The following is a 13,204-nucleotide window of genomic DNA, read 5'->3' as shown; positions in this document are numbered from 1 at the left end:
TTTGAGGCCCTGGGCAGGCACCAAGGAGAGAAGGAGGGAGACCGAGACTGACGCGAGGGAGGGAGGATTTATTTCCCTCCACTGACTTCTGCTACTAAAAGAAAAGTTGAGACCCGATATCAAAATAGTGTCGTACTGGAATAAGGACAGACTCACTGACTAATGGGCCATAATGGATTATCCAAGGACAAATCTCCATATATATGGTCAGCTAGTTTTTGACAGAGTAGCTGAGATCATGTAGCACTGTAGCGCCATCGTCTCATTGTTCATCGATTTGCTTGTGTGGGCACCAGTAATGTCTCCATTCGTCCCTGTATCTGCTTGCTCCAGGAACATGAAGTGAGACTTGTTTTTACTGTGTTTGGCATATCGAATATGCCACGGGGAGCTTGCCAGGCTCTGCCATGTGGGTGGGATACTCTTGGTATCTTGCTGAGCTCTTTGAGAGGGACAGAGGAATTGAACCCAGGTCGGCCGTGTGCAGGGCAAATGCCTTACCCACTGTGCTATCGCTCCAGCCCTAAAATGGAATAAAGACAGCTTCTTCAACTAGTAGTGCTGAGAAAAGTGGTTAACACGTCTAAAAAAATAAAAATAAAAGTTGTATCTGTATCTCACACCGTAGATAAAAGTCGACTCAAAGTGGAGCAAAAGACCTTGGGGTCAGGGACTGGAGAGATAGTACAGTGGGTAGGGCATTTGCTTTGCATGTGACTGACCTGAGTTTGATCCCTGACATGTCTCATATGGTCCCCCACCATACCACCAAGAGTAATCACAGAGTGCAGAGCCAGGAGTGACCCCTGAGCATTGCCACGTGTGTAAAAACAAAACAAAACACAACAAAACACCAAAATCAAAGAAACAAAAAGACCTTGAGATCACACCAGAATCTGTAAAGTTCATTGAGGAAAATATAGACAGAATACTCTAAGATCTAGACTTCAAAGGTGTTTTCAGTGATATACGATTGGCAAAGGCTACAGAATTTAAACACAAAAACAAATGGGACTACATCAAATTAAAGAGGTTCTGCATGTCAAAAGAAATCTGGGCTAAAGTGAAAACCAGCCAACGGAGTGGAAGAAAATACTTGCATTCAACACACCAGATAAAGGGTTGATATCCAAAGATCAACAATAGAAAGTCTGTAAAGAATTATGAAATTATGCAATTTGCTGCAGCATAGATGGAACTTAAAGATATCGTGTTAACTGAAGTAAGCCAGAAGAAGGAGGACAAGCACGGGACGATATCACTTATATGTCATATTTAGAGGAACTGGAGAAGGAAATACAGTGGTGTAAAGGGGGGGATGCCTTGATCACCTTTCGCACTAGGGACAGGCGAGAAGCAACAGGGTTAGGGTCAAGGAGATTCAGTTACATGGGTGGTGTTAAGGAATGGAAAAGCTGAATATTCAAACCATCGAGTCAAGAACACTGAAATCACGAGACCCAAATATTAATAACCAGATTTAAATGGTGCCTGTCAAGATGGCAAGCTGGGTCTGGGGTGGGGGTGGGGTCTTAGGAGAGGGAATCGGGGAACAGATTCTGGAAGGAAGTTGACACTGCTGATGGGATTAGTGACGAAACATTGGATGTTAAAAACCCATGAATAACTTTGTAATTCACAGTGCTTTAATAGAAAATAAAATTTTGGAAAGAAAAGAAAAAGATCAACAACAACAACAAAATCCAGAAATCTCACTAAAAAAATGGGGAGAAGGGCTGGAGTGACCGTCCAGCGGGGAGGGCGTTTGCCTTGCACACGGCTGACCCAGATTCGATCCCCAACATGCCATATGGTCCCCCGAGCACTGCCAGGAGTAATTCCTGAGTACAGAGCCAGGAGTAACCCCTGTGCATCGCAGAAGAAATAAAAAGAAAAATGGGAAGAGGAAGGGCTGGAGTAATAGTACAGCGGTAGGGCGTTTGCTTTGCATGTGGCCTACCTGACCGACCCAGGTTCAATTCCTTCGCCCTCTCAGAGAGCCTGCAAGCTACTGAGAGTATCTTGCCCGCATGGCAAAGTCTGACAAGCTACCTGTGACGTATTCTATAGACCAAACACAGTAACAACAAGCCTCACAATGGAGATGTTACTGGGCCCTCTCGAGCAAATCGATGAACAACAGGAGGACAGTGACAGTAACAGGGGAGAGGAAATGAACAGGGACTTCTCTGAGAAAGACCAGTGGATGGCCAACAGACATGTTTTAAAAATGCTCATCATCACTTATTTTTAGCTGTAAGGAGCTGTCCTCCCGTTGTTCATCGATTTGCTCGAGCGGGCCCAGTAACGTCTCCATTGTGAGACTTCTTGTTACTGTGTTTGGCATATTGAATACTCTCAGTAGCTTGCCAGGCTCTCTGAGAAGGGCAGAGGAATCGAACCTGGCTTGGCCAGGCTGGCTGCGCGCAAGGCAGATGCCCTACCGCTGTGCTATCGCTCCAGCGTGATATTTTTAGGGAAATCCAAATCAAAATAACAATGAAATACCATCTCATTGAGAGTGGCATGTATCAAAAATACTAGGATCAGACTGTGTTGGTAGAGATGTGGTAAGAAAGGAGCTCTTAGCCACTGCTGGTGGGAGCGTTGTCTGGTTCAAACCCGTGGAAAACAGTGTGGAGAATGGAGAGTTCTTAGTAAACTTAGAATTGAGCTGCCAGATGACCCAGTAAGCGGTTCCACTTCTGGGTATCTACCCCTCGGACAGAAAAAATTTTTTCAAAAGGATGCCTGTATACCATTGGTTATTACAGCACCAAGTATAGCCAAGATGTGGAATCATGGTGTCCGATGATAGATAAGTGGATCGTGAAGATGTGATATATATACACAACGGAATACTAAGCAGCTGTAAGAAATATGAAATAATGCAATTGACTGCAACATGGGTGGAACTAGAAGATAGATTAAGTGAAGTAAGCCAGAAGAAGGACAAACATAGGATGAATTCACATATATGTATACACACACACACACACACACACACACACACACACACATATATATATAGTATATAGAGTAACTGGACAAGGGAGTACATTGGCTTAAGGGGGACGGGAGGAATGCTTGGATCAACCTTGACCTCAGAGTATAGGTCTGAGAAGGAAAGAAATGTGGTCGGGAGAGGAGGGTGAAATATATGGGAAGCAACGGGTCAAGGGGAATCAGATACATCCTCGGGAAAAAGGAAAGATGTAGATAAATATCCAAGTCACAGAGTCAAGACCACTGAAATCATTAGACCCAAACTTTAATAAGCTGACTTTAAAAGGTGCCTGTCAGGATGCAGTCTGGGGGTGCGGGTTGGTGGGGAGGAACCTGGGAACAAGGAAGTGGACACTGTGGTGGGGTCTGTGCTGGGATATTGTATGTCTAAAACTTAATTATAAATAACATTGTAAACCATGGTGCTTTAATGTAATTTAATTTTTTAAAATAAGATTGTATACAAAATGGGGGCAAAGAAAAATCGAGTATCTTGCTATGGTATAATGAATCAGTCTTCTGAGGTTTTAGATTATACCTTATGGGATTTGGAAGACATTGAATTTCAAGCTTCTTTAAGCTTTGACTATAAATTCTATTTTTTTTTTTTTTGGTTTGGGGGCCACACCTGGCAATACTGAGGGGTTATTCTGGTCCCATAAATTATTTTTTAAGAAACCATTGGATATGACATAGTAATTTAAAGTGTTCTAAACTATTCAAGCATCAAATTTTACTTATCTCATATAAATAGCTTTTCAAAAACTATACTTTGTGGAACAGTTGAATGACAGTTAAATCATTTATATACTGTGATGGCCTAAATAAAGATATTCTCTGGAATTATAAGCAAATATAAAAGACACTGTATTATGAGGTACTAGATTAGTTACTCAGTTATAAATCATTCAAGGAACTAAATTATGTTTGTGCATGAACAATAAAACCTTGAGGGTATTGGTGATTATGTGACAAATGTCATCTTTGTTTTTTTTAGAGAGATGACTTTTCCTTCCTTCCAAAGACACATAGCCACATGTGTTCATTTATTTAGGTCTTAAAGAGATGGTTTATGCGCCTCGAAAAAATATTGATAAAAGTTAAACGAGAAAATTCAGAAAAAATCCTGGCAAGCTACCCAGAGTATCCCACCCGCACGGCAGAGCCTGGCAAGCTCTCCGTGGCATATTCGATATGCCGAAAACAGTAACAACAAATCTCACAATGGAGACGTTACTGGTGCCCGCTCAAGCAAATTGATGAACAATGGGAGGACAGTGCTACAGTGCTACAATGCATTTTTGCTAAGTTTGATACTGAGAGCTGCATAAAATATATTGGTTTTGGGCCAGAGTGATAGTCAAGTTGGTAGGCCACTTGCCTTGTATGCGCAGACTGGGTTCCCTCCCGTATGTTCCCTCAAGCATCACCAGGAATAATTCTTGAGTGCGGAGCCAGGATTAACCTCTGAGCATTGCTGGGTTTCTCCCCCCACACACACACACATAAAAAAGTATCACTGTCTCTGTCACCGTCCTCCTGTTGTTCATCAATTTGCTCGAGTGGGCCCAGTAACGTCTCCATTGTGAGACTTATTGTTACTGTGTTTGGCATATCGAAAACATCACGGGGAGCTTGCCAGGCTCTGCCCTTCGGGCGAGATACTCTCAGTAGCTTGTTCGGGCGGAGGAATTGAATCTGGGTGGTCGGGTTGGCCAAATGCAAGGCAAATGCCCTACTGCTGTGCTATTGCTCCAGCCCTGAAAAAAAAAGTATATTGTCTTTATTTATATGCAAAATAAATCTTGGTGGGAGAGTTTGGACGACACTTTTCTGTGCTCAGAGGTCATACCTAGCAGAGCCCAGGGGACCATATGGAGATTGAAGAAGTTAGGCTAACTACATGTCAATACGGATTTATCGCTGTACCCTCTCTGTGGTTCTTTGACCTAATTACATATGCAATTTTATCCCACCACTCTTATTGGTAAAACTTGTGAATTCTATGATACTTTCGTGTCTCCAGATGCAAATATTTCACCAGTATTTTGGGGAAAATATTCACAACGTTTGTCTTCTTGTTTGCAGGAAGGGAGGCAATAATAAGTTAATAAAGATATATCATCGAGATGGTAAATATGGCTTTTCTGATCCTCTGACATTTAATTCTGTGGTGGAGCTCATTAACCACTACCATCATGAATCTCTTGCTCAGTACAATCCCAAACTTGATGTGAAGCTCATGTACCCCGTGTCCAGATACCAACAGGTATGATACCGGAAGGGGTTGATGGGGTGTCACTCTCAGCAGGGGGGAAGTCCAAAGCCTTTTCCATATGCATTATGTAAAAATGCTTTGTTTCTCACTTAGGCTTCACTTTGTTTTTTGGGGGAATGGTTAGTCCTCCACCAACTGTGCTCCGGAATCACTCCTGGCAGTGCTTGGTGGTGGGAGGAGGGGCGGTGCGAGGAGCCACGTGTGGTGCCAGGGATGATGGGCTGGGCTTGGCAGGGTGCAGAGCGAGAGTCTTAAGCCCTGGACTATTTCCCTTGCCCTCTGCTTGATTTCTTGTTTTGGGGTGTTTTTGGTTTGTTTTTGGGGCCACATCCAACGATGCGTAGGGGCTACTCCTGGCTCTGCACTTAGAAATTACTCCCGATGTGCTCAGGGGACCCTGTGCTCATGGGATCAAACCCCAGCCGGCTGAGTGCAAGGCAAAGGCCCTACCTGCTGTACTGTTTCTCCATCCTCTTTACTTCATTTCTTAATTATTTTTAATAGTGTTGCTGGGACTCTACCCCAGGTCTTTCCACATATTAGTTATGCACTCTGCCACGGAGCTGCATCTTAGCCCTCACTGTTTAATATTTACTTTTTTCTATTATTATTACTATTTTTTTGGTTTGGGGTCATACCCAGTGGTATTCAGGGCTTACTGCTGATTCTGCACTCAGCGATCATTCCTGGTGATCATAAGGGGTGCTGGGGATTGAACCTGAGCCAGTTACGTGCAAGATAAGCGCCCTACCTGCTGTCCTATCATTCAGGCCTCCGCTTAACTTTTAGAGTTGAACTATTTTCATATGTCCTAAAGGTCGATCTTAGTTACAATATTTTAGTGCTTTTTCTTGCCTGATATACATATACATATGTATGTACATATCTGTCTAATGTATATGTTACATTTACGACAAATGTATGTTCACAACCAATAGATATCTTTTCTTTTGTTCCCGTGTATAGGATCAGTTGGTAAAAGAAGATAACATTGATGCCGTGGGGAAAAAACTCCAAGAGTACCACTCTCAGTACCAAGAAAAGAGCAAAGAATACGACAGGCTGTATGAAGAATATACCAGAACGTCCCAGGTGAGTATGCTTTTGGCTTTTAGACGCACAAGTGTACTTTGCTATAGGTAGGTCAGAATTTCGGTAATTCTCCTATTCTTTTCGTGGTTGTTTGGCCGTATCCTGGCGTGCTCAGGGTTACTCCTGCCTCTGTACTCAGGAATCATGCCCGGCAATCTCAGGGGACCATATCTGGATTCAATCTGGGTCAAACGTGTGGAAGGCGTGTGTCCTATCTGCTTTACTATTGCTCTGGCCTTCGTTTTCTCCTTTTTAATTACTCTTCAGCTGTTTTTTGGGGGGAGGGTTTCGTTTGTTTGTTTGCTTGGTTTGGTTTTGGCTACAGTCAGCTGTGCTCAGGTCTTACTCCTGGCTCTCCACTCAGGGGTCTCTCCTGGTTGTGTTTGGGGGACCATATGGAGTCCTGGGGATCGATCCTGGCTCGACTGCAGAGCAAGCCCCTTCCCTGCTATTCTGTATCTGCAGTGCCTTTAGCTGTGTCAAGATCTTCAACGGCCTTTTTTGAAACTTTGATGAGAGAAATTTCTCCAGCATTATACTTTTTGGGGAAATCCACAACCAGTGGTGGTGTGGGGCCATTCCTGGTGGGGCTCAGAACACCATGCAGTGCTGGAGATTAATCCCATGGCTCCTGGATATGAAGCATGGGCTCTCGTCCTTTGAGCAATCTCCCCTAGGCATAAGTCATTTAAAAAATTCATTTAGAAAAAAAATAATCTGTTCAGGATAAAATTCGTATCAGTATTAATTAGAATAAGGTTTAACTGCAAGTTATAAAAAATCAAATAGCTGGTTTCAAAGAGAAATCTCTCATTCTTTCATAGGTAGGCCAGTGCAGGGATATGTGGCCAACTTCCCAGTCATCATCTGCACATCGTCCATCCTGATGCTTTTCTCTCTCTGAGAATCGACCCATTCCAGTATCATCGTCATAACCTTGTTTAAACAAATGAAAAGTGAAAAAAGGAAGGAGAAAGGAATATTCCCTTTTTGTTTCATTTTATTGCTTTTTGGGCCACACCCAGCAGTGCTCAGGGCTTACTCCTGGCTCTGTGCTCAGAGATCACTCACAGTCTTGCTCAGGGGACCATATGTGGTGTTAGGGATCAGCATGGGGTTGGCCGCATGCAAGGCAAGCACCTTAACCCCTGTACTATTATCTCTTTGTCCTAACTGGTTTCTATTTTTATGGTCGCTTCTTAGAAGCGGCAACACTGAGTCCACTTTCATTCATCGCTTAGATTATAGCTGGAAGGAGAAGCTGAAGTCAGTCCTGATTTGGTCAAATATTACACCAACATTTGGGAGTTTACTATCTTAACTGTTCAACACCTTGTCTAATAGCAATTCAGATAGTTTTCAGTAGTATAGAACTATTAGCTCCTTTTTTCCTTTGTCTCTTGGCTTTTTTTTTTTTTGATTGGAGCACACCTGATAAAATTCAAGGGCTGCTCCTGGTGGTGCTTGGGGAGTCATGCAGTGCTGGGGATCCAGCCTGGGTCTCCTGCATGCAAGCATGTGCTCAGCCCTCTGAGCTGTCTTCCTGTCCTTGCCCTCTCTACTCACATTAACTTAACTAACTTAATTTTTATACTTTATATGTACATCAACATAGATTTTTAGCAGTATTTTGTACATTTATCCTTTAAATAAAAAAAAAGAATCCAAGGTACAATAATATTTATTTTATTGAATCACCGTGAAATAGTTACAAGCTTTGATGTTTGGGTTACAATCACACAATGATCAAACACCCATCCCTCCACCAGTGCACATTCCCCACCACCAATCTCCCCGGTGTAACCCCCTTTCCCACCCTCCCCCTGCCTCCATGGCAGACAGTATTATTAACTCGTATTGCTTTATTTTTTTGTGTGTGTTCTTGATTGTCTTAGCTTCAGACATGATCTTATTACCTAGCTAGTGTCTGTGGTGGGAAGTGTAAAAGCAGAGACTGACTGAGAACTTCTGGATTGATGAGCTTTATTGGGACGTATTGGCCCCTAAAGATTACGGAGATTAAGAATGCTGTTCTGAAGTACTGAACGGGAAGAAGTGTGAAATTAAAATGGCCAGAAGTGACCCAGTTTTCCTATATGAGATAATTGATTCCACTTTATTTTCAGGTTTTATTAGTTATTTAGAATTATTTCAATACTTTTTTTTTGTGCTATATGTGGTGTGCTTATGTATGCCTTTTAAAAAAGGCACTGAGAGTTTCGGTTCTTTGTTTCTCCCTCTTGTGGTCAGTGTTGCGATGGCCAAGGGCTGCACAGGGGCTGCATACCCAGTGGAGTGCTTGTGGGCACATTTGCCAGGGCTTGCACTTCCGTTGTGGTAGTTGGTGCACATTTTGACTGAAGTGCTTTCCAGGGCTGCATACTTGGTTGCAGACTTACATCCTAGACTGTTTTTGTTTGATTTGTGGCCACACTTGGTGATGCTCTTGGGTTCCTCTTGGCTCTGTGCTCAGAAACTGCTCCTGGTGGTGTCAGGGAATAATATGGGTCAAACCCAGGTTTGCCACGTCCCAGGCAAGCCCCCGGGGACTGTACTGTGGCTCCAGTCCCTAGACCTTTTCTTTTACACCTTGCATCCTAATTAAGATATCCTGTTGACTTTACCCAGAATCAACCCAGAAAGTGATTTCAAGGTAAAAGAAGGTCGAAGAACTGGAGATGTTTGGGAGTTGTTGCTTTTTTGGGGGTAAAATTCTAGACAAAACCTTGGTTGCTTTGATGTCAATGAATTTTTCTCAGAGAATGGAAAGAGATGGTGTGTTCTGGGTCCAAGTTGGCTGGATGTGGGGATTTTTGACATCTGGTTTACATATATTTAATTAAGAGGAAAAGTGATAGCACTTAGAGATGGATGGGGCCAAAAGACAGGAACTTGGCAATGATATTGCCAGTGACCTGGGAAAGAGCAGGCTCTGGACTGGTGGGTACAGCACCCAGAATAGAATGAGCCAGAATGTAAATGAGGAGGAGGGGGATGGAGAAACAAGTGATCTGAACATGTCTTTCTTCTGGGGAGCCCCACAGCATGATGAACATTTAGGATGAAGGGATTTCTTTTTCAAGTGCTGTTAGTCGAGTATTTCTGTTGTTTTATATTATGATGAGAAGAAACCTTACTATTGAGAGAGCAGAGGACATAGGGAGGGGCTGGGTGGTACAGGGAAGCATCTGAGGAAGGGCGAGGAGATGCGCATGTGTCGATCAGAGCAGGGGAAAGGAGAGACGCAGCGTAGATATGGGAGGGCTATTAGTTTGGGGTAAATAAAGCAGCATTGTTAACAGGGTAGCTGCTGCTTTGCATTTATGTCAAATTCTTTTTCCACTGCTGCCCTATCGAACGCAGAGACCGGATTGCTGGCAAAGCCTAACAGTGTTTTGATGTATTTGCCCCGGAAACAACAGGACCAGCACTATATAAAAAGAAGCCATGATTTTCTTTTTTTTTTCTTCTTCTTTCTTTCTTTCTTTCTTTCTTTCTTTCTTTCTTTCTTTCTTTCTTTCTTTCTTTCTTTCATCACCGTGGGAAAGGTTACAAAGCTTTCAGGTTTAGGTCTCAGTCATGCAAATATCAAACACATTTCCCTTTACCAATACTTATTTTTTACCATGAAGAACCCCAATAAAACCCCACCCCCACCCCTCCCAGTCCCTGTGGGGCAGATGAATTCTAGTTAACACTCTATCTGCTTTGATTAGATTCATTGTTTCAATAAAAGATTCACCACTATTATTTAGAGTTTACCTCCTCCCCCCAAATCAGACATGCTGACAAAGCATTGTGAAGTGATTTGCTTTCTACAGCTGGGTTCAAGAATTAAATGTTGGTTTTGGATTTCTGCTATTTTACTTATTGACCCTGGAAGTATTTCTACTGAAAGTCAGATAGTTAAGAAATTGGTTTCTGTGCTCTGGAGTCGTGGCCGTGCTGGAGAGCCGCTCGTGGGGGGCAACTGGTGGCCTCGGTAGGGCGTGAAGGGCGGACCGAAACGCCCCCCTTCCCATGAGGTTTTAGTCGCCCCCACTCCCCCGGCTCATACCTGCTGTCCACAAGGCTCCCATGCAGCCGCCATCCTTCTTTCCAGAGAAGAGAAGGCGACTGGGGCAACACCCTTTCCCCTCTGGACAGACCTGATGGCTTGGATTAACGCATAGTCCGTTCACTTTTCTGCTCCAAGCTGCCGGGTTCTGCATTAAGTCCTTGTGCTTCTGGGGCCGTGGCCGTGCTGGAGAGCCGCTCGCGGGGGGCAACTGGTGACCTCGGTAGGGCGTGAAGGACGGGCCGGAACGCCCCCTGACCCATGAGGTTTTAGTCGCCCCCACACCCCTGGCTCATACTTGCTGTTCACAAGAAGCCATGATTTTCACTGATGATGGGAGAGGAGTAGCTAAATACTTGGACATTAGCAGTCTGTTAAGTTTCTAGTATTATCTGAGATATGTAAGATATAACCTCAGCCTTATGAAACATCATTAAGTTATGTCCTCTTATGTTCTAACCCTACTGAGTAATTGCTGATTTCTGAACAACCCCTGTTATTTCATGGAAGGGTTGTGACTCAACTCAGATGTTGCCTCCTTCATGAAGTCTCTTAAAGCGATAATTGATTAATTCGTTCAGCTTGGTTGTCTCTACCATGATATGAAATCTCAAACCTGATTAGAATTTAGAAATACATTTCACCTGTGTCCTCCATTGCAGGCTCATGTCTTATGAATGTTTTTATCACTACATGGCACTTTCCATATAGTGAATTCTCAGTAATTATTTGTTGAAATTGATCTATACTGGATAGTTGAGGAATTATCCTCTAAGTAAGCACCCCCCCCACAAATTTTTTTCCTTTCTATTTCTCTCTCTCTCTCTCTGTATATATATAGAGTGTAGAAGTACTGCTCTTTGTTCAGCCCTTGATTAAGCTGATTGAATTGGGCATGAATTTTTTTTTATTTTATTCTATTACTGTGAGATAGAGTTACAAAGCTTTCATGTTTGAGATTCATCCGTACAATGATGGAACGTCTCTCCCTCCACCAGTGCACATTTTCCACCACTGATGTTCCCAAGTATCCCCTCCCCCCACCCCACATTCCAGTCCTCACTCTGCCTTTATGGCAGACAGTTTCCCCAATACTCTCTCTCTAATTTTGGGCATTATGTCTCTCTAATTTTGGGCATTATGTTTTGGTCGAATTTTCCCACCACCATCCAAGCCGGGGGGCACATACTAGATCATTTATTTTCCATTGCTCATTTTGAATATCATAAGAGCTCGTGTGGCCTCGATTGTAAAAGTAAATTTCTAGATTGTAAATATTTGGGTTCCAGAGACATCTCTGTATGGTACTAACCCATTTTGGGATTCAACGGGGAGTCTCTGGGCCAGGGCAAAGAAAGCATCTTGATCCCTGTCCTATTTCTCTCACACTTAAAGGCCAAAAATTAATTTTGATTTAATTATTTTTTGTTAGTGAAGCAAATAGTTTTTATGGAAATAAATTTAGAGAGATGTGAGGATGTGAGGTGGTGGTGGAGGTGGGGGGGAGACAGAGAGAGAGAGAGAGAGAGAGAGAGAGAGAGAGAGAGAGAAAGAACATGGGCTTTTCCAGAGTGGAAAAGGCCATGACTAGACTAAAGGTCTAGTTATCTTGGCATAGTCATATTTTAGACCTTTATAGTATTTGACTAAGTTATATTGAACATTTAACTCCTTTTAAAGATTTCAGGGGGATTATGTATGATTCAGATACTGAGGTGTTATTAATACCCTCAGTTTTATCAGGATGTATATAGGGCTATCTACGGCTATTTTCCTTGGTGGTGTATGGGTTCAACCTACTGAGCTTTCATAGATTAATCAGATTAATCTACTGACGAATCTACCTGGAAAACTACATGTTTTAGTAATGAAAGTAAGAATACGTCAGTTAAGCTTCTTCTGTGAGTAAGGGTTTGCATATTAGTTCATGGACTCTATTTTCTTTATTCATATCTTCGGCACTTCTTGACAGGTCAGCACAACAGGTAGGAGTAAAGGCAGAACTTCATCAATGTTCTAGATAGTTCGGGTTAGCAACTCAACCCTCAGTGATCCTCAGCTGTGTTTCAAGTACACAGTTCATTTAATTTTGAGATTTGAAAATGCATTTTCCATATAAGTTATAGAGACAGAAACTTCTGAGTAAAAGTCTTATTTCACATTCTCAGTTCTCAATTGGCATGTAACGAAAATGACAAGATTTGGAGGCTGGAGCTGTAGTACAGCAGGTAGGGGATGATCCCTGAGTGCAGAGCCTGGGTAAGCCCTGAGCACTGCTGAGTGTGGATCCAAAGCAAAACGAAATTAGAAGATTCGTATGAAGAGCAATGTTAAAGAACCAAAGGCCGTAAGATTGATGTGGTTTCCTTTTCTCTCCCAAGGAAATACAGATGAAGAGGACTGCAATCGAAGCCTTCAACGAAACAATTAAGATTTTCGAAGAGCAGTGTCACACACAGGAGCAGCACAGCAAAGAGTATATCGAGCGGTTTCGCAGAGAGGGGAACGAGAAGGAAATTGAACGGTAATCGGCCAGTACAAGCATCAGGGGGAAAAGGCATCTTTCATTCACCAATAATCTCTGTCCTGTCTCTTCTCTTACCACTCCAACTTCACGTTACGGTCACATAGATTTATTTCCCACTAATGGCTTCAAATGAACCTCTTCTGTCTTCTTTATTCATCTTCTTAACTTGTTATCCTGCTCATCATCTTTCTTTTTTTTTTGGCTTTTTGGGCCACACCTGGCGATGCACAGGGGTTACTCCTGG

The 13,204-nt window shown here is 42.8% G+C and overlaps 1 protein-coding gene across 1 annotated transcript in view; it reads left to right on the top strand.

The window, feature by feature from the left end:
* PIK3R3 (phosphoinositide-3-kinase regulatory subunit 3) overlaps positions 1-13,204 on the top strand; it is a 75,668-nt gene that overhangs the window by 45,906 nt on the left and 16,558 nt on the right. Inside the window, exons 4-6 of the mRNA XM_056130921.1 lie at positions 5,095-5,275; positions 6,251-6,376; positions 12,815-12,957. Of these exons, the coding sequence (XP_055986896.1) occupies positions 5,095-5,275; positions 6,251-6,376; positions 12,815-12,957 (450 nt within the window). The remainder of the gene's footprint in view (positions 1-5,094; positions 5,276-6,250; positions 6,377-12,814; positions 12,958-13,204) is intronic.

Source organism: Sorex fumeus, unplaced genomic scaffold (genome assembly GCF_029834395.1).
Source record: "Sorex fumeus unplaced genomic scaffold, SorFum_2.1 ptg000082l, whole genome shotgun sequence".
NCBI lineage: Eukaryota > Metazoa > Chordata > Mammalia > Eulipotyphla > Soricidae > Sorex > Sorex fumeus.
Note: the sequence above shows the minus strand (reverse complement) of the source record. Positions and strands in the feature narration are given on the sequence as shown.